General features: G+C 46.9%; 2 protein-coding genes across 2 annotated transcripts in view; one reads left to right on the plus strand and one right to left on the minus strand.

Annotated features, from left to right (window-relative positions):
- Positions 1-20,361, plus strand: NRIP2 (nuclear receptor interacting protein 2). The gene is made up of 7 exons (XM_048294242.1): positions 1-246; positions 374-917; positions 5,541-5,717; positions 10,551-10,633; positions 11,067-11,194; positions 13,535-13,587; positions 14,383-20,361. Exons 2-7 carry the CDS (start codon positions 687-689, stop codon positions 14,473-14,475), a joined length of 765 nt encoding a protein of 254 aa, XP_048150199.1. The 5' UTR covers positions 1-246; positions 374-686; the 3' UTR covers positions 14,476-20,361.
- ITFG2 (integrin alpha FG-GAP repeat containing 2) overlaps positions 19,218-22,467 on the minus strand; it is a 12,315-nt gene continuing 9,065 nt past the window's right edge. The window contains exon 12 of the mRNA XM_048294241.1: positions 19,218-22,402. Coding sequence (XP_048150198.1) covers positions 22,260-22,402 — 143 coding nt within the window. The 3' untranslated portion in view covers positions 19,218-22,259. The remainder of the gene's footprint in view (positions 22,403-22,467) is intronic.

The following is a 22,467-nucleotide window of genomic DNA, read 5'->3' on the forward strand; positions in this document are numbered from 1 at the left end:
TGCGTCAAAGCCCCCTGGCAGGGGCGCGGGAGCGCGCAGGCTGCCGCCGGGAGATGCAGCGTGTCCCGGTGGAGCCGGGGACAGGCGGGCGCACACACACAGACACACAGACACACACACAGACACACACACAGACACACAGACACACACAGACACAGACACACACACAGACACACACACAGACACACACACAGACACACAGACACACACACAGACACGCGCGCTGCGTGCGCGCAGCCCGCCGAGGTAAGGCCAGCCCCCAGCAGCGGGGCCATCCTTCTGCTGCTGGATTTTTCCAGCCGGAGCATCCTGCCGGCTCTGCCGTGATTTATGGAAAGCGGGTTCTGACGCGGGGCTTTTTCTATTACGACAGGGACCCACGGACTGGAGGAGGCAAAGCTGCAGTCAGGGTAGGAGAAGTGAGGGAGAGGAAGAGGCGGGAGCAGAGGGACACGGAGGAGTGGAGAGGACAGAGGGAGAAACGGGCACGGAGACTCTTCAGAGATGCGTGAGTTATAACTAAGAGAGCAGGAGGAAAGGCAGAGAAAAGAAGAGGAGAGCCGTGGGGAAGGGAAAGGGAAAGGAGATCAGAGACTGAGTCAGCTTCCAGAGGGCAAACACCAGGAGACGAGTTCAGGGAACACCCCAGCATACCGAGAAGGACCTGTTCTGTCTGAATCTTCACCATGAGCACAAGGAAGAGCTGCCCCCTGCCACTGGGGCAAGGAGACCAGGAAGAAAAGCAGAGCGAGGGATCTCACGACCTGGAGCGACAGGAGTGTGAGACGGAGCTGAGGAACAAAGCTATTCTGCAACAGAAGAGGCGCCTCAAACAGGCCACCCAGTTTGTGCACAAGGACTCTGCTGATCTGCTGCCCCTGGATGGCTTGACAAGGCTTGGCACCTCCAAGGATCTGGTGAGTCCAGTGGGACCCCGTGTGGGAGGGAGTCCTCCTAATAGCCTTCATTCCAGCTGGGAGCTGCTGTCAGGCTTTGTGAAAGGATCATAGGTTCAGCAAAAATGAAACTTTCCTTCAGGATCATCTAGGAGCAGGTCAGGGTGAGGGGAAAGAATTAATCACTCATTTGCTTGCATCCATCTTCTCATGCTTCCCCATAGGAGCCAAACTCCTTGCAGAGGCAGGCAGACATGGACTGGAAGGACCATCCAAAATCCAAACTTCCATTCACCCAGTAGCAACATATGTTCATGTGACATATAAGTTTCCATGTGGGACATCTCGAAAAGGCCCCATGTATTTCTGCATGATCCAGCTCAAAGTCCAGCTCCTCAGGAGCAGGACTCAGCAGGGAGGGAAGTACAATTCGTGACACTGTGAGAGACTTATGTTTGACCTTGTCACCTTTTTGCAATTTTCTCTCTCCCCCCACTCTCTGGGTTTGTGGAGGGGCAAGCAAAGGGCAGGACTTCTATCCAGGCACACAGGCAGATGCAGCGCCTGGCACTTGTGGGTGACTCCTTTGGGGAGGAGGCACGGGAGCGAGGCCTGTGGGCATCTCCTTGTGGTGACGTGGAGCAGGAAGCATCAGGGAGGGAGGTCTGTTCCAGGAGCCTTGGCAGTCTGTGGTCTGGAAGGGCTTCCCCAAGGCTGGAAGCAGATTCCCACAGGATCTATTGCCGGCTCAACTGCACACATATTCTCCTTGCTCTGGTAGTTTTGCAATCCAACTTCTCTCCACTGTAAACTATTCAAGGATGTGGAGGTCTAAACCATTTTCCCAAAAGAGGGCTGAGGTCTGGTTGTGATGGGGGCACTTGTTCCATCTGTGGCAGTGGGGGTCATAAAAGATCTTGCCCCTCCTTGCAGTCTGTGCTTCCCTCTGGATCCTCAGACAATTGCAGCAACACCACAGATGCTCTCTCGTGTGTGCCTCTGACATTTCCCAGCTCCCGAGGCACACAGTGGCACAGGGCCACACACGTGTGGGACCGGCAGGTCCCTGGCACTGAATGGGAGCTGATCCTCCTTGCTGGAACCTTGGGGTGCAGCGGCTCTGCCCTGCACAGAGGAGGGGTCAGCGCCACGTTCCCGTGCTGGCACATCCTGCTGCTCCCGCCACCCTCCCCGCAGCTGCCTCAGCTGCCTCGGCAGCCCCTGGCTCAGCAGGGCCAAGGGCGGCTCCTCCAAGTCACCCTGAGCTGCCGCCTCACGTTCTGCAGCCGCACTCATGGCTGTCAGCAGGGACGGGTGTGCAGTGTCCCTCCGACCCTGCCGCAGTCACGGCTGGAGTGCGAGAGGGGCGTCATGTCAGAGCTGTCCTAGCCAGGAGCAGGGACTCTCCTCCCGCGGGGAAGGAGCTCTGGCCACAGCGGAGAGCTCCGCTCAGGCTGGCAGCACGGGCAGGCCGCTGCCGGCCCTCGGGGCCTGCAGCACTGCAGCTCAAACTCGCCTCAGGAGCACAGCCCGGCATCACCCTGGGCCCGTCCCTCGGCAGGGTATGGAGAGGAGCCACTTCTGAGTCTCTCGGTGCGCGTCCACTGACCCCAGCCACAAAGACCGGGAGAAACCTGTCTACCAGCTTTGCTTTGGGATTGACTCCTGTCACACCGTGCCTCAAAGCGACAACTGGCACCCTGAAGCCCCAAGGGGCTCCTTGAACAAGACAGTCCTTGTCCAAATCACTTGCCACAAGCAGCTCTCTCCTGGTGGAATTAACCATTCCAGGCAGAATTCCTGGTGTGCAGGCAGCGCTTGGTCACTGCAACCCACTGCAAACTTCATGTTTGGTCCACAGCAGAACGTCTGAAACATTTTTACCATGGACCTAGGGAGCAGTGAATAAAGCATGACAGGTTTTTTTCTGACATGGACAGTTTGCTCTGGTGTTAGAGGGCACCAAATAAAGTGTGGCCCCTGTGCAAAGTTCACACACATAGTGCCATTCCTGGGGTCAAGTGTGAACATCAGTTTCTGCTTTAACTTGGAGCAAAAGAAGAACCAGACCGTAGATTTCCCAGAGGGATTCAGCAATTCCTGCAACTCAAAGGGCCACTGTGATACTGCTGTGATGTTTTGGGGGCTGCAAATCAGAGTCCAAAATATGCTCTTGGCTTACTTATCTAGGCACTTCTCCAGCCCTGTGAAAACCCCACTTCTGTTTCCCAAATTGATCTGGCTCCCTCTTGGAGGACAGGAATACAAACCAGGAATGTACTGAAAATGAAGCAGCAGTAGGAAGTGCTAGAGAGTTTGATTTGGAGAGAGTAAAACAGCCCAGACTCCTGTAGCACTTACACTGGGAGGAAAGTTTAATTAATTCCCCAAAAAAAGGTCTCCATTGACAGTGCCAGAGACTTCAGCTGTGGCAGCTCCATGTCCTAAAATTAGAGCAAGGGCCCATATAATTTGAAACAAAATACCTGCTTTCTTTTACAGTCACGGGCTGTTACTTTTTGCCACTCTTTTCTGTGTATTCTGGGTGTGCATTCAGCTTATGCAATGCATCCAGCAGTGCCTAGGATTTGATGGGCCCATCATGCCTCCAATAATGAGTAATTACACATTTCCGTGGAGACATCATGTTTCCAGCTTTGCAACAAAAAGCACGATCAGTTTTGGGGTTTTTTTAATGGCAAAATAGAAAATGCTAAATGGGCTAAAATATTCTGGAAGTACCAAGAAGGTCTGAAGATCTGGCTTCCCACCTCCAAAAAATCAAGATCCCCAGCTCATACAATGTCACTAATCGTAGCAAGGCCTGGAGATTTCACATTGGAGAACCTGAACCTTCCCTAAGTTGCACTGGGAATCTTCTTTGATCCCTCTAAGTGCCCTGAGAGGGCATCCTTTCTAGCTCCCACAATACCCACAACATCCTCCCTCACCATCCTCTAAATCTAATGGTTTCTAACCAGTCCAAGAGCGACAACAGTCTCCACTTCTGTTTCACTGGTGAGAGAGAAGATAGGCAGGGCCCTAGGAGTCTGCTATTGAATCAGATGCCTCCAAAATCCCAAAGCTCAGCTAACCCCCACCAGCACTTGGCCTCTTCCCAGCCTGAGTGACAAGAAGGGGACAGAGGTGGCTGCTGCAAACGGCCCGCTCGTTCTGTGGGAAAGGTTGCAGGGATAGGGAAAGGTCCTTTGCATGCCAGATGGTGAGAGGCAGGAGGGAGGATGGGAATTTGGAGACCTGCTGTTTGTTCCCTGCCCTTTTCCCATGGCCCAGATGTTAGCTGGCAGTCAAACTGGCACTGTGCTCAGAGTATTTATGGAGCTAAGTACAACGACCAGCTGTGCTGTGGGCCGGCACAGTAGGCTGGGAAAAGACCAGGAGCAGAGGGATATTTTTACCCCACTTTTTCAACTGCTGCAGTGTTTCTCATGCAGCACGTGAATGATCTCCCACCCCTTGAGTGGCAGGAAACAAAAGGCATGAGGGACTTGGCATCTTGCAAAGAGCAATGCTGAGTATGACCAAAGAGCCAGTGACAGCTGTCCTGCTCCAACCATTGGGCAAATCTGACAAGTCAGGGTGCTTCAAACTGCAGTTTGCACACTTCCTTGGCCTCAGCTCTTTGGCCATGCATGAAGCAAGTCCAAAACACAAGTAACCTGTGGGGTTAATGCAGCTCAGCTCATTGGCAGGTCTGGTCTAGCTCAGGTGTTTGGCCTGCCCATTGACAAGATCCTGCATCAAACTGCTGCACCACCTGGGAGATGACTTTTAATTTTTTCTGGTTTTTTTTAAAGAAAGATAAAAACAACAGTTTAAGCTGTAGCACATTAACCCCTTTAGATTATTTGCCTTTCTTCAAATAGGCAGCTGTTATTGGGAGTGCCATGGCCAGCTCAGACCAGCTGCTCTCCTGCAGAAGGGCCATGGGGCTGAGCACATGGAGAAAGGACAAAGCTACCTCCAACAGACACCTGTTTCATTGGTGTTGCCCACTGTTGATTCAGTAGCTGTGCAGGGACTGGATGGATCAATATTGGGCAAAAACTAGAGCATCTGATGGTGGGGAGCAGAGATGGACTCCAAGAAACATTAAAAGCTTGTTTTAGTTTCCTCTTCAGGGGGAGCTTCCTGCTTCATTACAAATAATTGCTCGTACACCTGAAATATCTGCAGTCCTGCCTTCTTGCCCACATGTACATCACACACACGCTGCATTCCTCCTGCCCTCCCACATTAGAAAGTGTGAATGTGCCTGGTGGGATGCCAGCACGCCCAGCAGGCAGTGTATTGCAGTACCTGAACAGGGATGAGATGCTCCAGTGCATGTTCAGCTGAAGGAACAGATATGAGTGGGGAAAGCATGCATCAGGCATGTTCTTCTCCTCCAATAATTGCATCCCAGAGACCTGCCTGTCACAGACATCCCAACACTTTAACACCAAATTAGCGGCTACAGAAAAAAATCTTGTGATTTAAAGAAAATTGTTTTGGATAAGCATGTCTTTCATCAGGATGATCAGTTGGGTCAAGCATTTGCAACGTGCATCCCTGAGCTGGCAAATGTCCTTGTCCTTAGCTCCATACTTAGCCGGGATTTCTCTTTCTTTGTGATGGAGACAGCAGCCTCATAGCGTGGTCCAGCGGCGCCTCTTGGAAGGCAACCTGAACAAGCTGCGGGGCGAGGCCAGGGGTCAGTCTGCACGGGTTCAATCTCCGCTGGCAAAAGACCAGGATGAAAAGATGGAAAAGGGAGAGGACAGGAGAAAAGAGACTTCAGCCCTGCTAATACAGTGCCAGGTAAGGCAATGACACGGTGCTGCTGATTTCACAGTGATGGCAAGTGCTCAGAGTTCCAGCTGTGCCCCTCCCAAGGGCCATGCTGAGTTATAAATTGCAAAGCCAGCTTTCCAGCCAAAGAGAAGAGATTTCATGCATGGCCTCTCTTAGAGTTTGGGTGCAGGTTTTCCAAAAGCCAGAGGAAAGCCTTTCTGCTACATGCTTTCTAGTTGCCCATATTTGAAGATAAATTACCTTAATCACATCTCCTTCCTTTGAAGGCCAGCTTTCCCATGATATGAGGTATTTTATAATTGCCTATAGAAGCAAGGAATGTCTCCTTATCACTTGAAGACAGGTGCCTCTAGTTGATTTACATTTAACTAGCTCCAGTCTAGTCTGATTCTCTCAGGTGTCACAGGACCTCCTCAGAAAGTGTGCTCCAAATTAGCACAGCTGTGTCTCTTGATGGAAGCAGTATTTTTAGCTCCCTTTTCTTCTTCTATCCTCCTGTGCAGCAGAGCACACTACTTGCTAGCCCCTGCAGTTAGAGAAAGCACATCCAAAAGCGGTGGCCCATGAAAGATGGTCAGAGCTTCACAGTAATATGCAGATATGAGACTCACCAAGATATAGACCTGTTGTACAAAACCCATTTTAAAGCTGGTTTTAGTTCAGTTACCTGTCCTAAAGAACATCTCCCATATCAGAGTGTAAAGGCTACACTTCCAAGAAAAACATATATACCTTTGAAAATTCATTTGGCACAATAAATTATCATATGAATACAGCCTGGTAGCAAGCTTCTGAAAGGCTTAGATCAGCTTTCTGAGTACCAAGCAAAGCCACTCTCAGGTTTGTTTTGCAGCCTTTACTGCTGCAGTTAGCCATTGCTTACCCTGTGTTTTAGACTTTAATATAGCTGGGTTAACATAACCACACTTGGGGACAGACTGGTAGGATGAATGGCTCTCAGTGTAATTTCTCCAATTACTTGGAGCCTGGTTTTGAGCAAATAAAGGTGTTTCTTTTTCTTTAATGACCTCTCCTTATTGTTCTGCAAGAGGAAATTCAGTGATAAAGGGTGGGGTTTTTGCCAGGCATGCACACTGAACAAGGACAGGCATGTACAGGTATTGTATCCCAGGGGCAGTAGCTAAGTCAGCGTTACAGTCCACTGGTCATTCCCTTTTGTGTTTCCAATGGACTGAACCCCAGCTGTCACCCACGTTTTATTTTCCCTCACAGAGGAAGGTTAATGAGCATTGCAAGCAAGGAAATAGGTCTAACGCTGCACGTAACACTCCCTGAATTCTGCACAGGCATTTCTCTCTTTTTCTGCTCTTCTTAGGAGCCAGTCACTGTTTGTTACATTTGATCTTCTTACATTGAAGGAAGGGAAGCTCTCCTCTCCTTCTTTTTGTCTTGCTGCTTTTGATGTTTGCATTTGTGAACTTCAAAAAGCCTCTCCTGTCAGTAACAGATCTGTGGCAGCAAACAAGACTCAGGCTGCCAGTTCATTGGAACCAGAGAGGTGAGCTGGTACCTTTTGGAGATCTGCTTGATTATGGTGCAGTTTTGATTAGAAAAGGAGCACAGCCCCAGAGAAGTCTTTTTTCCCCTGACTCCTGAGAAAAGCTTATCTACCATTTACACACAGACAAGTATGCTGAAAATCTCAAAGTGGTAACAAATGCATCACCTGACTTGTAACTGAACTTGACTAACGAATAAAGCCAAATATATGTAGACTTCAGTGATACAGGGAGATTCAGGCAGTAAGTGTTTTCACTCTAACAGGTTTTGGTTGCCCTATGCCTAAGGCCTTTTTAAATCTCAGAGATCACAGACAGATCTAGTCTGTAATAGTTGTACTGCAGTCACTCACTCATTAATTTGCTTAGGTGGGCTGCCCAGATGGTATTTCAGCAGAATTGCCCCTTTTTGTGACAGTTTTTGAAAAGCACTTTGGAAAGCTAGTCATGACTGGCATTGGCAACATAAAATCAAGCTGTTATTTTTTGTGGTGGGGCTTGTCTCTTGTTGACTTAGAAATAGATATTGAAAGATTTCACTACTGTCAAAGGCCACTTTTCTTCTATGCCAAAGCAACCTGGAATTGATCAGCCTTTTGTTTGCTAAAGCAGCTTCTTGACTTCAGAACTGACATCATTTCAGAAAACACAGCTCTTTATAAACGGTGATCCTTGCTGATTCCCCTTCCCCTCCTTCTTGGAAATCCCCATAATTGACATTTAGATAAAAGAATAATGCTGACTGGTAGTAACAGACTGAAAATTCTGGACCAGAGATGAGAGTGGGTAAAGTGATGAAAAGTCTTTCTAGTCCAAGAAGCCTTGCAGTGCTTATGAGCTGCCTGCACTGTATTTGGGGTATGCTGGACCAAGGACTTTCCTCAGGCTCCTGGTGAATTCTCTAGGGAAATGGTTAGTGGCATAGGGCTGTTTACACTGAATGAGATTAAATGTTGTTTTCTACAGAATAATCACTGTCCTGTTATATCCTATCAAGTCTCTAACTTGCAGATTTCCCAGCCTGCTCTGAAACAAAATTCAATAATCTGCCTAGTGATACAGCTTAGGCTTATTATGACAGCAGCTCATGCATCTCGAGTCTGCCTGCTCCCAAGTGATTCCTTTGCCATTGCTAGCCACGCTCCAGGTCGTGTTTCTGAGTAGAGAGGATGTGGAGGCAGATGTTTGGCATGCACCTGCACTCTGTGCTTTATCTTGCCTCTCTGCTTAGTCTGGCCACAGCCCTTTCAGGCAGGGCTGATGTGTCAGGGAGGACCAGGCAGCACAGACACTGCAGAGCTCCAAAATCAGAAGCGGGGGGGGGGCGGTTTGGCATAGAATCCCAACATGGTTTAGGCTGAAAGGGACCCTGTTGGTATTGTGTCTGCAGCATTCCAGTATTTCCCACAGGAGTTGTTTTCTTCTCTGTCTTTATAACTACTCACAGATAGCACATTTTTGAAAATGAAATCTTGGAAATATTGGATGTAGCTCTCTGTGATGATTAATAATCATAAACAGACTTAGTTAAGAAATCATAAAATTGAGACATTTTTCTTGACCCTGCTGGTGCTGCACTGAGTCCCTCATTGCCGCGCTGATCTGCTTAAGGTGTTCAAGCATTTAAACTTGTCAGGAATGAGTATAAGAGCAGAGAAGCAGTGGCAGGTCTGTTGCTGCTTCTGAGTGGTTCATGTCACAAAGTGCCATAGTGGATGGAAGAGAAGGAATCACAGGAAAACCACAAATGATCGTAGGAAGACAATAAGTCTCCCAAAAAGAAAATTTTGTGGGTGGGGTTTTTTTGGTGGGGTTTTTTTTGGATGGTGGTGTGTAGATACAAAAATGCTGCTAGCAAGGATTTTCTTGCTATTTTCTAAGTCCGTGAGAGACTTTTCTCTCTCACAGAAGAGGTAGCAGAGAATGTAAACAACCAAGCCACCTGCAACCTTGAAAAATCTTGTTTATGGTATAGTAGAAAAATATTTTGACAATGGACGTTTTAGGATTTTAGCCAATCACCCCCAAGGGGTGGCTGGTCCTTTGTCCAATTAGACTATGAAGAAAAAAGTCTATAAAAGAGTTTGTAAAATAATTAAATAAATCAATTTTGCTGCACAATTCCTGCCTGCTGGATCTTCTCTCCTCCTCCTCCCCATGGCTGCGGGACACGGTGATATACCCTAGGACGCAGGCCTGCGGTAATAGTGGTGTGAGACAGAGCCTTGAAGAATTAGGCCATCAGGAATAGGTATGATTAGGCACCCTAGGTAGAGGAAAGATGTATTTTGTATATGACAGCTACTCCATATTTTTGCAGTTCCTTTACTAAGTCCTGTTCCTCCTTTTTTTTTTTTTTTTCCCTGAGCCTAATTCTTATCGATGTCCTTGACAACCCTATGTTTTCAGACCCCCAAAATAAACGTAACCTGCTGTTACTTCATCACCTCTGGCCTGCCATTAAGGACCTCTCTGCAGAGGGGACAGAAAACAGATGGCAACCACATCTCCTTTTCCCTTTTATGTTCAAAGGGGTAAAGAAATGAAGTGAGCAAGGCACTGGGAACTATTCCAGTAAAATCATGCACAGGTGACTTGGGCGCAGGGCACAGTCTCCCTCTTTGCTAAATGACACCAGCTGTGACTATTGTAGTATCATGTCTTGTATCCTTAGAGAGCTATATAGCAACATGATGTAAGCCCTACACAAAATAGTCATCTCTTGATTAGGTTGTGTCTTGGATTCAGGAGTCACATGGATTTGTCAGTTATCTCGGGAACTGCCTTAAATTCAAGCTCATCTCAGGTGTGTTTGTCCTGGGTGCTCCTGTTTCTCCCTCAGACTTCTCCCTCTGGCAGCTTTTCTACTGAGAACAAATGTGTAGCCCTGGGACATTGTTCCCTGCAACACCAGAAGAAATGGAGAGATGAAACCCAGAAAAACTGTAGCACATGCTTGTATTCCTTTACAAGCTTTTGTCATATCACTTATTGCTCTGCTAACAAAGTCCATGTGGGTTTTACAAACAAATTGTCTAATCATCTCTTGACTGGAATACTATAAAGTCACTAAAAACAAGTAAGTGTCTGGGCAATCAAATACACATGAAAGAAGACAAATTCAAAAAGAAGTGTTTGAGAGAGGCTTGCAGAGCACTGGGGAAACCACCATTGTCTGGGATGAACCTCCTGCCTTCTGACTACTGCCTAAAACACCACATCTTTGGCTATGTTGCTCAGAAAGACCAAGTCACACTGTTGGAGGAGTGAATAAGCTGATTGTGAGCTTACAGTAATTTTCTGTTGTTGTTTTTTCTAGTGCCAAGGTCAGGTATTGAAAGCGACTGTTAACACTGGGTGTCTACCAAACCTCATCTCCAAGAGGTGTCTAAACCAGCTGGGGTAAGTCTTTGCACAGTATAAAAGAAGGGATGGCTAAAAGAAAACCTATGGCAAGAACCCAGACTCTCTGGATTGCCAGCCCCAGTGATAATTACTGGCAGTTTTGCATGTGCACATGGCTGTTCAGGAGAAGAGGCAGAGGGTGGGCTGCAGGGCAAGGCATTAGAGCACTGGCAAAGCTGTGTGCAGACCCCAGACTCTGAGGCAGAGCTGTGTCATTCTGTCTGTGTGTACTGCAAGGGAAAGCTGCCCAGCTGGTGGCTGGTGGTGAGGTTTTGCTTGCTGAATCTGCCTCCAGACATACTGCATGGAAGGGGGTCCCCCTCTTGTGGGCCTGTTCCCAACGAGACTATGAGGAACTGCCATCAGTGAGAAGTCCTGGTTTTCCTCCTCTTCCTCCACTTGAGGCAATAACACCTCTTGTGTCCCACAGGCTGGAAGAAGTGTCTGCCATGGACTGTGGAGACCTCTCTCTTCCCATCCCCAGCGTTGTTGGCCGAGTAGAACATATGGAATTGCAATTTGGCCAGGAGACAGTGCTGTGTTCAGCACTGGTTGTAGGTGAGAGAGCCAGCCCCTCCTCTCCCTTGTTTCTCCTGTGTCCCTCTTGCCCTGCCAAGGGCATTTAAAGGACCTTTGGAAAAAGCAGAACATGGTGGAAGGTTGGTGATGTGGCCACCTCCACTGCAGGCCAACATCACCATACACAGTGAATGCCCTCAATGTAACCAAAGGCAAAGGGCATAGGAAGAGTACAGAGAAGACAGAAGACATTGAAAGTGGAGAGAAATTAGATGGTTTTTCCGTCTTAACAAAGGATGTGAAAAATCCTCATTTCAATTCTAAAATGGACCTTTCATAAAATTCTGCAGATGGCTTGATTAATCCCCTGGTGCCTTATGTTCTCCTATGAAATGGGCACTTGTATCTCTGGCTGGCTGGAAGTCATCTGAGAAAGTACCAGAGGGTACAGCTTATTTCCTAGAGTGTTTCTCTGTGTGCTCCTCTGCCTCTGCTGCAGGGAGCACCCTGAAAGAACCAGGTAGCCCCAGAGTGCTGAGTCTCCTTCAGTGTCCTGAAGCAGGACCCTTTGAAGGAAGGAGCCATAGGAGACAAGTCCACAGACACTGAGGCAGGCTCAGAAAACAGCAGAAAGGCTGCATGTTCTGCATTTACATCAAGCTGTGCATATCCTGAAAACAACCTGGTTGTCTTTCCCCCCCGCCTGTTCTTTCTCCCTATTAGTCTTCCAGCTTTACCTTCTTTGCTTTAATCTGTTTCCCCATCTTCAATGAGTCCTGTTCATCTTCCAAGGCCTCCCTTGCTCCCTCTCTTCATGTACATTCTTCCCACATTCTAAGTCATCTAGAAAGAGCTTCCTCCTCTTACACACTCTGGCTTGCTCTTCTTTCCTGGTTTCCACTCTGCTTGTTCTTGCCCTTCATGGGGAATCTGTGCTAGTACCAGCACAGGTGAGTTTACCACATAGCTACTACCCATTTTGTTGGGATGTGGAAACGGCTGCCTAGGAGCAGAATTGCTACACCTGTGTCTTACATCTCCCTGTGCACACAGTGCTCTCACTTATGTGATTATGAATAAATTATAAATTACAGCCACTGGTTACAGGGCAAGCAGGCCTCCAGGAGACATGGGAAGTGTTAATGACATTACAAGCTGCTGCTGATTCCTGAAGACTCCAGAACCTGGGAATTCCTCCTTAGCTGCCATGGAAGTCCAAATCGGTGACTCTAAGACCTCTCACAAGCATGCCCTCTCCTCTTCAGTTGCTGGCTTACAAACCTAAGGCCCTGGTGACCCCAGCCAGAGCTGGTACCCAGAGCTCTTGCATGCTGAGCTCTCCAGTGCTGTCACCAAGACCCACAAGTTCTGTGACCTATACTCCCCTCCAGTTACTGGAACTCAGGCCTTGCAGCACACATCACAATCCCTCCAGTTGCTGGCACCCAAGTGTAAAAGCCTTACAGCCCGTGCTCCCTTCCCCCGTTACTGGCACCCAGATTTCTCTTGCACACTGGTGTTGTCACCCGTGAGCTATGTCCCCTTCTCCAGTTGCTGGCACACACCTGTGAGCCCTGGGCCTATAGTCCCTTCAGTTCCAGGCACCTCTCTTGCCAGTCCCTCAAGTTGCTGACATCTGGAGCTATTTGCCCTTTAACCCCATGCATCTTCCATGTTTGCTGACACTGAAGACTTGCAGCAGTTACAAGTAGGATAGACAAGTTACACGGGGAAAAAAAAAAACTTAATAAAATTATTCAGTAAGATTGGATAGATTGCAGCCATTAGGTGCAGGCTTTGGTCAGACAAGTGAACTGACCAACAGCCTCTTGCATGTGACTGGCCCTCTTATCCCCTCTCCTCTCCATTTTTCCATGCTTGTTCTCTCCTGATTCACCCCGATGCTTGCCTTCTCCTGCCTTTGGCCCTTCCCTTACACAGCCCAGAGTAAGTTTTATGAGATCTCACAAGCCCCTTCTGATATCTCATATTAAGTTTTAAACAGTCACATAAACCCTCTCAAATTTCTCTCACAGTAGTCATGATAATCATGGTTTCCTTCTCTTATCAGCTGCAAAGTTCATTTTGACCATCTTCAGGACTGTGCCTAAATAGCTCCTTTAAAGGCTCATCAGTGAGTGGCAGAAGAGTGCTGATTTATTATTGTCACTGTTACCATCTGCTTGTTAAAGTTTGTGTGTTTAACTCATCCTTTTCCTTGTTATTTGTTATCTGCTTTGTACTGAAGAGACCATAACCATAAAAATTTATGAATCAGATGTTCTTGTATTTCATATCCTTTTACAGAAGAAACACACTTTCTTTAATGAGGCAGTATTACATAATCTAAAGCCTGATCAGTCTCTTCTCTCTTCTCAGATGATGAAATGCTGGAGTTTTGCATTGGCCTCCAGACTCTGTGGTCTCTCAAGGTAAGGAACAGCTCCTTGCTTATTGCAAGGCTCCTCTCAGGAAGCTCTCCAAGATCTGGTTGTTGTAAGCATCAGAAATACTTAATGTCCACGTCTCTCAGGGCAATGCCGCCTGACTGGATGCTGTATGCTCTGAGACACTGATTCCTTTCCAGTCCTTCTTAAAGGTTTTAAGAAAGAAAACACTCAATAGGATATTATCACATCTCCCATTCCCTGTATTCCTGACCATGGAAGTTGCAAATGGCAAGAGGAAACTGGAGACAAGAAAAGGCACAAGTTAGACCCATGTTGCCCCTTGAAGGCAGATGTGAACAAGCTCTGCCCTTGCTTTGAGACAAATGAAGCCATGTGATCACATTCAGTGTCCAACACTCACTGGCCATGAGTGTAGAGTCCTTTCCTTTTGTCAGCTTGGCTCAGGGTCAGTGCTCTGCTGAGCCTGCCTCCTGGGTGGCTCAGGCTACGGCTGCAGCAAGCTGGCTCCTGCCTGTCACACATTTGTGGCCACATGCCAGACTCACAAAACAGGAAAAGCAATGGGTTGAATGGCTGAGTGACGTGAGGGCATCAGCTTAGACGGGGTCATAGGAAGAAGAGAGACGAATGGCCCTGTGACAGGTTTGGAGATGAATCCCATTGAAAGGAACTGGAGCAAGGAAGCAGCATGTGGGACAGGGGAGGAAAACTGTGTCTACAAACCCAAGGAGGTGTTACAGATTCTCCCCAGTCATAGACATCATGAGATTTGGTATCTGAAATGTCCAGCAAATAACTGTCTCTCTCCTTCTTTAGTGTTGCATCGACTTGGAGGAAGGAGTCCTGAGATTTAGAGCACTGAGTCAGGAGCTGCCTTTTTTACACGCCTCTGAAGAGCCTGGTCAGTGACTGGCTGCATTCCCCATGTCTGAAGACTTGCTGCCATGAGACAGAGATGAGGGTGAGGCTCCCATGCCCCTAACCTTGCTGAGTTCTAGGCTGAGGCATTCAATGGGGAGTGAGAAAAAGGGGAGCGGGTGCTGGAAGCTGTTGTCACTGGGAGTGCCTCAACTTGAGATACCCCTCCTTTCAGTGGACCCTCTTGCTTGTCCTGATGTGCCGAATGGGCATTTTGTTCTTGTTCTGCTATTTGGCCCTAGTCACTCCAACTTCTGGTTCTGTAATAAATTTATGCTACCCCTTTAATGACTTTACAATACACTCTGTTCACCAGAGAGTCTCTGTGAAGGATCTCCAGTCGTTCTGTTGACAGGAGAACCGCGTTTTCTCCGAAGACCTCCAAAGATTGCTATGAATGTTTCCCTTCTTGTTGCCTCAATGCCAGCATACACCACTCCTGTTTCTTGGTTGGAAGGGCTCTGTTCCCCTCGCCTGCACTCTGGGAATCTGGATTTTGCTGCTTTTCTCTCGCTCAGAGCAGAACAGAAGTATTTTCTTGGAAAACTTTGCAGCAAGAACAGTTTGAGTTCTCAGTTCTAAGAAACCTTTGCAGAAATATTGAGTGTAGATGCCTAAAGCACTGACAGGGGCTTGGGCTTTGCCACTGCATTCCTGGGCACCAAGCTGTATTATATGAATGACAATGCTTACCATCTCTTGGTGTTATACCCTGTAACCAGACTTGCACACCCTGTTGTTCTGGCCAGGCCACTCCTCTCTGCACTCCAGCTGCTAGAGCTGCATCCCTGTTCCCTCAGCTGCATCCCTGTTCCCTCTTCTGCTTCATCAGAGATCCTGCCACTAAGTTTAAACACTGCAATGAACTACAGCACCAAGTCTTCTGCTCTGTCAGCTCCTTTCTTTTAACTTGATATCCAGTGATTAAACATAGACACATCATCAGCCTCGAGTCCTGGCATCACACAGCCCATCAACTTTGCTTCTCTTGCACAAAATGAGAACTTGTAGTATCAGCTCAGGTTAGAGAACTGTGAACTCATCTGGAATGTTAAAGGTGTTTAAGTCACGTAACAATTGGGTTTATTTAATTTCTTTTTTATTTTTTTAATTTCCATCCTAAAGCTTAGCTGTATTAAAAATATCGTCTATTCTTAACTAGCTCTAGGAAAGATGCACTAGATCAGGGCTTGTTCCATGCCTCATGGCTACTGATTCACTGTCCAAACTCTGCACAATGTACCTTTATCCACCCTCAAAATGTCATGACAACCCCATTTTGCCTATTTTCCTGGATTAAACACCACTGAATCTCTTCCTTTTCTATCAAATTGCTCATTGTCTCTGTTGTGCTTCTCAAAAAATGTTTGTACACATTTTTGCCCTTTTTTTTTATTAGTTCTTTTCTCTACAGCTGTACACTGTAGTTTAACATGTGCTAAGGACAGCAGAGTACAGCCTGGCTGATACGATTTGGGATTCACTCACCAGTGATAGTTGGTGTGACCGGCATCTGCTCCTCCTACAAGGAGCATCAGACTTTTACTGTTAGTCATCATATCTTGCAGCTTCTGATCTGTTCCTTGACTTCTTTACCACTGTTCTACTTGTGCATCTGACTACTTCTGGCTGCACGAACTGCTTTCCATGAATCTCTCGAGTGACACCAACGGCTCTCTCATTTAGTCAGGAAACACGCCTACTCGATGAGCCTGTCTTCCAAAGCACCAGTAATTCCCCCTGGGTTTGTATCACTTGCATGACTGACTGGCTTCTCAAACCCACGGGTCTGGACAGTTCACACTTGTACTAAACCATCCTGTGTTCTAGCTGCAGTCTGTGTGGTACCTGGGCCAATTCTGCAGACAAGATCTTGTTTGTGATAGATGAAACACCTGTTTCTCAGTGCGCCAACCCACCCAGTTTCCAACTCTCACTGCCCTCTAAAAACAGCATGTGGAACAAGGGCAAATAATCTATACATAAAGACACCATGTCCGTTATAAACCTTATTAATCATTAACTTTTATGATCTATTAAAAAAACCTCTCTAAACCATAACCCAAAAGATGACTTTAACCCTAACCCAAACAATAAACCCCAGAAATTAACCTAAATCTAACCCGTAAGGCACTAAATCCTAACTCTAAACTTAACTCCTAAAACAAACTCTAAAATTTAATGCTAATCCTAACCCCTAAATCAAACCAACACCCCCTAACTATAAAACTTAACACTAAATATAAGCCCCTAAATTTAACCCTGTAACCCCAACACTAACTATCTGATTCTAGACCCAAAACATAAAGACACTAACTATAAACCCTAATCCCAAAACCTAACCATAATCCCCAACTCTAAACTCTAACCATTAACCTAACCCCAGCCCCTAAACCTAACCCCTAACTCTAAACCCCAAACCATACAACAAAACCTAACCCCTAACCCTACACCTAACCTCAACCACCTAACCCTATCTGTGGCTTTTGTTGTTCCCACAAGGGGCCCTGCTGCCCGCCAGAGTGCCCTAGGGCTTTTGCTGAGTTTTGCCTAGCCCTGCAAGGAGCTCTGCTGCCTTCCAGTGTGTCCCAGGGCTTTTGCCAGGCTTTGTGAGACCCATATGGGGCCCTGCTTCCCTGTGGAGCACTACAGGGCTTTTGCTGGGCTTTGCTGGTGCCCATAAGTGCATGGGAAGGAGAGGGCCACCAACAGCTCTAAGTCCTGGCCACTTGTGAGAGCGGTGCCTGGTGTCAGTTTTGCAGCTGGGCTGTGGCTAGGGCAAGGGTGTAGGTGAGTAGGAGCCTTCAGACTGAAACCAACAGGAATCCTTCCAATGATTTAAAAAGAATGTTGGATGGGATCCTACAGAAAACTGCCATGACTTCGAGTTGACAATTCTGTTTTGACTGCTGCCTGTCACTTGCAGCCCTGCGGACACCTGCACACTAGCTGCTGCTGGAATTCACCAGGTGCTGTCCTACCTGTCTGTCTTGGAATAACTGCTTTTGCTCACATTCAGAACATCCTCCAATCCTTCTGAAGCCTTTCTGTTGTTCACATGCCTCATATCCTAAATCACTAACAGTTCAGGCTCCTCTGTGAATTAATGTGCTACAATAGGTGAAAATCTCCAGTCCTATCTATTCCCCTCTTCTCTGCTTAACAACTCCTTCTTTGCATCCTCCTTTCCTTCTGCTCACACTGGTAAGTGACAAATTTCCTTCAAAAAGGAATTCTTCCCTTTTTAGATAATCCTTTTAACACTTGCCTGTACCCTGGTTGCTAATAACTTGCACGTTGTGCCACAATCTTGTCAGCCTTTCCTCTTTGCTGCAAACAACTGCATGTATAAATTCTCAGTCACAAAGAGGATGTTTCCAAGAAAGCATTGAATTAGTGTGAGTTCTTTTCTCAGCTCTGAAATCAGCTCCAGGGCAGAAGACATGCTCTTCACCTTCCTCCTGTCCATGTCAGTTGAACACACAGATCCATGCAGTAGAAGTCTCTTTCCACAGTTATCTTGGAATCTCCCCATCAAGCTTTGCTGCAGGTAGAGCTTCCAGAAAAAAACCCCATTTATATGACTAAATGAGAACTGCAGGTCATGATGCCACAGCAGACACCTCACTTTAACCCATTCACTAAATCACAGTCCAATCCTACAGGGTCAGTACCTGCTTTCCTCATCAACACAGCTCCTGATGAGTTCTCATCTCCCCAGGTTACTTGGCATAAAGTGACTGCACTTAACACATGTATTCTGAATTTTAGCCCAAAGACATTTTTCTTTCCCCAAAGCACTTTTGTGTCATTACATCTGAATCACAGCCTCCATTGTGAAAGAAAGAAGTCTTGGCTTTAAAACAGGTGAATGTAAAATAGGACTTAACAACATCTCAAAGAAGCCAACTCAACTCCCATCTACAAACATAGTAATTTTTAAGTCTTCCAACACTGGGGGGAGCACAGTAAAGAATTTTTGTGGCCTGGCAAGGCTGAAGACTGTCTTAATTGTAGCTTCTCTTGGAAAAGCCTGTTATACAGACAGACTTCCCTACTCCCAATTCCAGTCATCTCTATTGCTTTTGGGGGATAAAGGGAACAAAGGAATAATCTAAAAGTCTTTTTCACTGAAGATCAAAAAATGCTAACACTTTCATACAGAAAGTAGAAGTTCAGTACAGACTGCCAGCTCAGAGCAGGACACAGGCACATCCTGCATGTGTCCAACACTGGCTTCCTCATGATGAGGCCTGTCCTTTCAATATAAACAATGGCATGTTATTATTTTAGGGATAATCTCTTTGAACCACCTCGGTGGTCAGTTCCTATCAGGGCTGCTTTCTAATACAGCGGGCACAGCAGTTGTGGAAAAGCCTGCAGGGAAACATCTGCCACAGCAAACCTCCGGAATAGAGTGCAATACACCCAGGGGTAGGGAGAGGACTTTTGTCCTTCCTGACAACATGCACTCTGCCAAAGCCATAATCAGGACCACTTCCAGGAGCTTGGGGTCACTTGATTTTGAACAGAATGGGAGCTACAGCCATCCATATTCCCAGAGGTGTGCTCCTTCTTTCACTACCAGCAGGTGAGCTATGGAATTGAAGACCACCGAGCCGCATGCATATGTTTGCATTCAATCCTCCTTTCAAGAGATTCCACTGGCACATGCCAGGATACACCTGAAGAGTTATAGAAATAACTAAAGTATAGCAGAAAGATCACAAAAATGAGGGCAGGGATGGACAGCGGGTTTATTGTCTCAGGAAAATAAGGCAACCCTCTCCCTTAATTTTTTTGCTATTAAATTGAGCATCAGAACCAAAGCCATGAATCATTTATCTGCAAATACCCCCAGTGCCTGAGAATACTGTCAGACTCCTCATGTGCTGTGTGCTGGCACTGGGACATACAAAGGTGTCCTGCAAATCCTGCCCTGCTGAAAAGTTTCACAGCACCAGCAGGTTATGCCAATCTGCCAGAGTAGGATACAGCAAACAACGTTTTCTGCTGTGTGGGAAGGAACCACTTCTAATTCCAACTCTGTGGCTTGTGTCTGCTGGCAAGGACAAACACACTATTAGTTACAAAGAAAGTAAAATGTAACTCCATCAGTCCAGAGACAGAGCCTTAAGTGGCTCCTTTCCTGAGAGGATGGACACTCACAGAAAAATTGTTGCCAGTGAAAGTAGCCTGAAGCACTGACTTGAGGAAGTATTTGGCACTAAGGAGTTCAAGGCAGGAAAAAGGAAGGAAAGCCATCTTTTGGCCAAGGAATGGTACAGATGTTCAATGAATTCTTCTGTAGACACTTTTCATTCCCTCTTGTGCGCAAGGGGCACAGGAGCAAAATGCATCTGCAAGTTATGATGTGCTGCACGCAATATAAAACTGTCAGGGGAAGCCCTCAAATGCTAGTATTTTTCCTCTCCAATGGTTTTTAAGAGCTGAAAAGTTTTGGGGAACAGATGTTTTTGTAGTGTCTGTATTTTCTCACCTCTGCTTTTCATAGTGTGCATTGCCTGGGCTTGCACAGCACACAACAATGTTATCCTCAGCAAAAGAGGGTTAGGGTGCACAAAGGGCCCTGCCCAACATTTGCCATGCTTTTGCCCTACTTTCTTTTAAAGATGGTTCTTAGAAAAACATCATCTCTCCCTCAGTAACCCCTTCCCATCCTTTCTCAACAATTAATAGCCCAACAGTGGATCAGTTTGACCTTCCTTTCTTGGAAATCATTTGACCTGTACAGCAAAGTTTGTTTTGCAAAAAACAGTTCCAGCCATATGCACCCATTTGTACACCTCTTGTGCTTGTGTTGCTAATAAAGGTTTATATTTGGTGTTGCTAATAAAGGTTTATATTTGGCATGGACAGACAGCACTGAGTTGTTCTGTTAAACAAGTATAGGCCATCCTGTTTCCCTGCTAGGCCCTATCTGCCAGAAGCAATGGTGATGATTCCTGTTGGGATGGGTGGCTGCACATCTCAGTATCACAAGAGCTGACAATTTGTTGAGGTTACAGTCTAGGTCTGACAAGCTTCAGGACAACTCCTTGCTTTAGCCCACAAATAGATGGTCCCTGTGGTATTGGCCCTCCACAGCTCACAGACTCAAGCCTTGCTGCTCTTAACACCACTGTTAATAAGCTCTATTATGACTTGAAAGCTCCTGCCTGAAGGGTCCAGTTTTACACAAGCACTTAAGTATGACAGGGGAACATTTAAAAATGCTTCTCAGCAAGGCCATTAAAATGGAGAGAAACTTCCACTGCAGTTAAGAGTCAGAAGATACAGCAGCCTGAGAAGCAGGCTAGCAGGTACAGAGCAGGTCACACCATTTCACTGCTCCACGCTTCAACTTTCACTGCTACCAAACACAGAGGACAGCACTGTCCTGTGAAAAGCCTATATAAATCTACAGAGGGAAACTGCAAGGAACAGCTAAGGTTAACTATGCAAAGATCCTGCCCTTCTACCACACAGGGCTGCTTCAACAACAGTCACTTTGACCCAAGGGTAAGACACGCCTTTTCTCTATACAAAGCACTTTCTCCCACTTAGGGCTGCCCTTGGTTATTTTGCAGAGTAAAGCACAGCAGGTTTTCAACTGCCTGCAGGATTTTCAAAAGCTGCCACTTGCTCCAGTTCACTGAATTGTATCTGCTGTGACTCAGGCTGCTGTACGGGCGAAGGGACAGCTCCATCCATTACACGCGTCCAATAAAACATCACACAAGCAAGAGGGGATAACTGATGCAAGCCAGCAGGTAAGCCTGCTGCCCCTTTCCTAATAAGCTGAGTTAGGTGAGGGACAAGCTAAGAGAGGGAAAAGCACAATAACAACAGCATATGGACAGGTTCATGCTTGGGCTTTTGCAAATGAGCTGCCCTTTTCCAGACTCCTCATGCCAGCCAGTGGAACATCACCTCCAGCCCACCTCTTTCAGTTGTGCAGGACTCAAAGCATGACACTCTCCACAACAAGAGGCAAGAGTGGCATGTCCACTACTTATTGTGGGATGGCCAAGCTCTCATAGCACCACAGATCCACAGTTAAGTCAGGCTGGTCTTACTGACTACTTCACAGCTGCTTTGTTAAGTCACAGCCTTCTTTGGGATCACCCTGCCCAAGAAGATGGAAACAAGCAATGACTCTTGACTAGAGCTGAGTTTGCTGGAGCTGGTACCTCTCTAAAACTTTACTAGTGCAAGTTGTGCATGTCTCCAGCTCCTCAGAACAGGATTTGTGAGAAGCTGCTTGGCAGAAGAGCAGCAGCAAAGCAAAGACCAACAATGCATGGCTCTAAATACACCTAAGTGGGAGAGAATGCCTGTGCCTGCTCCCTAACTCAATTCCATCTGCAATTCCTGCATTGTGATCCTGCTAAGAACTCCAAAGTATTCACTGGAGCAGTTGTAAGACTAGGTTAAAATGGAGACTTAGCTCAGCTGTTCTCTCCATCTGTGACCTCAGTGCTCCTTCACAGTGACCAGTGGAGCACTTTAGTTAGCCAGGAATACGGAAACTGGCAAAAGAAGGCCTATGTGCAGGATCCTTGGCCCTTCCTGTTCTCATAGTTCCCTCAGCTAAAGGCAAACCAGCCCACCACATTCAGGCAACCCAAGAACATCCCTTCACAGCCTGTAGACCCTTTCCTGTTGCGAAGTTTTGACAAGACAGGGAAAGAACAGTCATCTTCATCAGATGCCCAATTCCATCTGCAGAAGAGCTTGCGCTTGCATTAAAGATGGCAGCTTCATGTCACTTGTTATAAGGGATCCTGGATGCCACTGCAGTGGGCAGAAGAATCTGTTCCTGCAGGGTCCTGCGAGGGGCTGCTGAGATGGTATTTCTCAGGAAAATAGAGTGTTTTGTGAATCAGGTTTTTGACAGCAGAAACATCGCTTCTGTCTAAGGAAAAGAGAGGAAAAACAGTTGTTAGGCATTTTCATCAAGCAGTATGAAAGCCTCTTCCT

Source organism: Corvus hawaiiensis, chromosome 2, assembly GCF_020740725.1.
Source record: "Corvus hawaiiensis isolate bCorHaw1 chromosome 2, bCorHaw1.pri.cur, whole genome shotgun sequence".
Taxonomy (NCBI): Eukaryota; Metazoa; Chordata; class Aves; order Passeriformes; family Corvidae; genus Corvus; species Corvus hawaiiensis.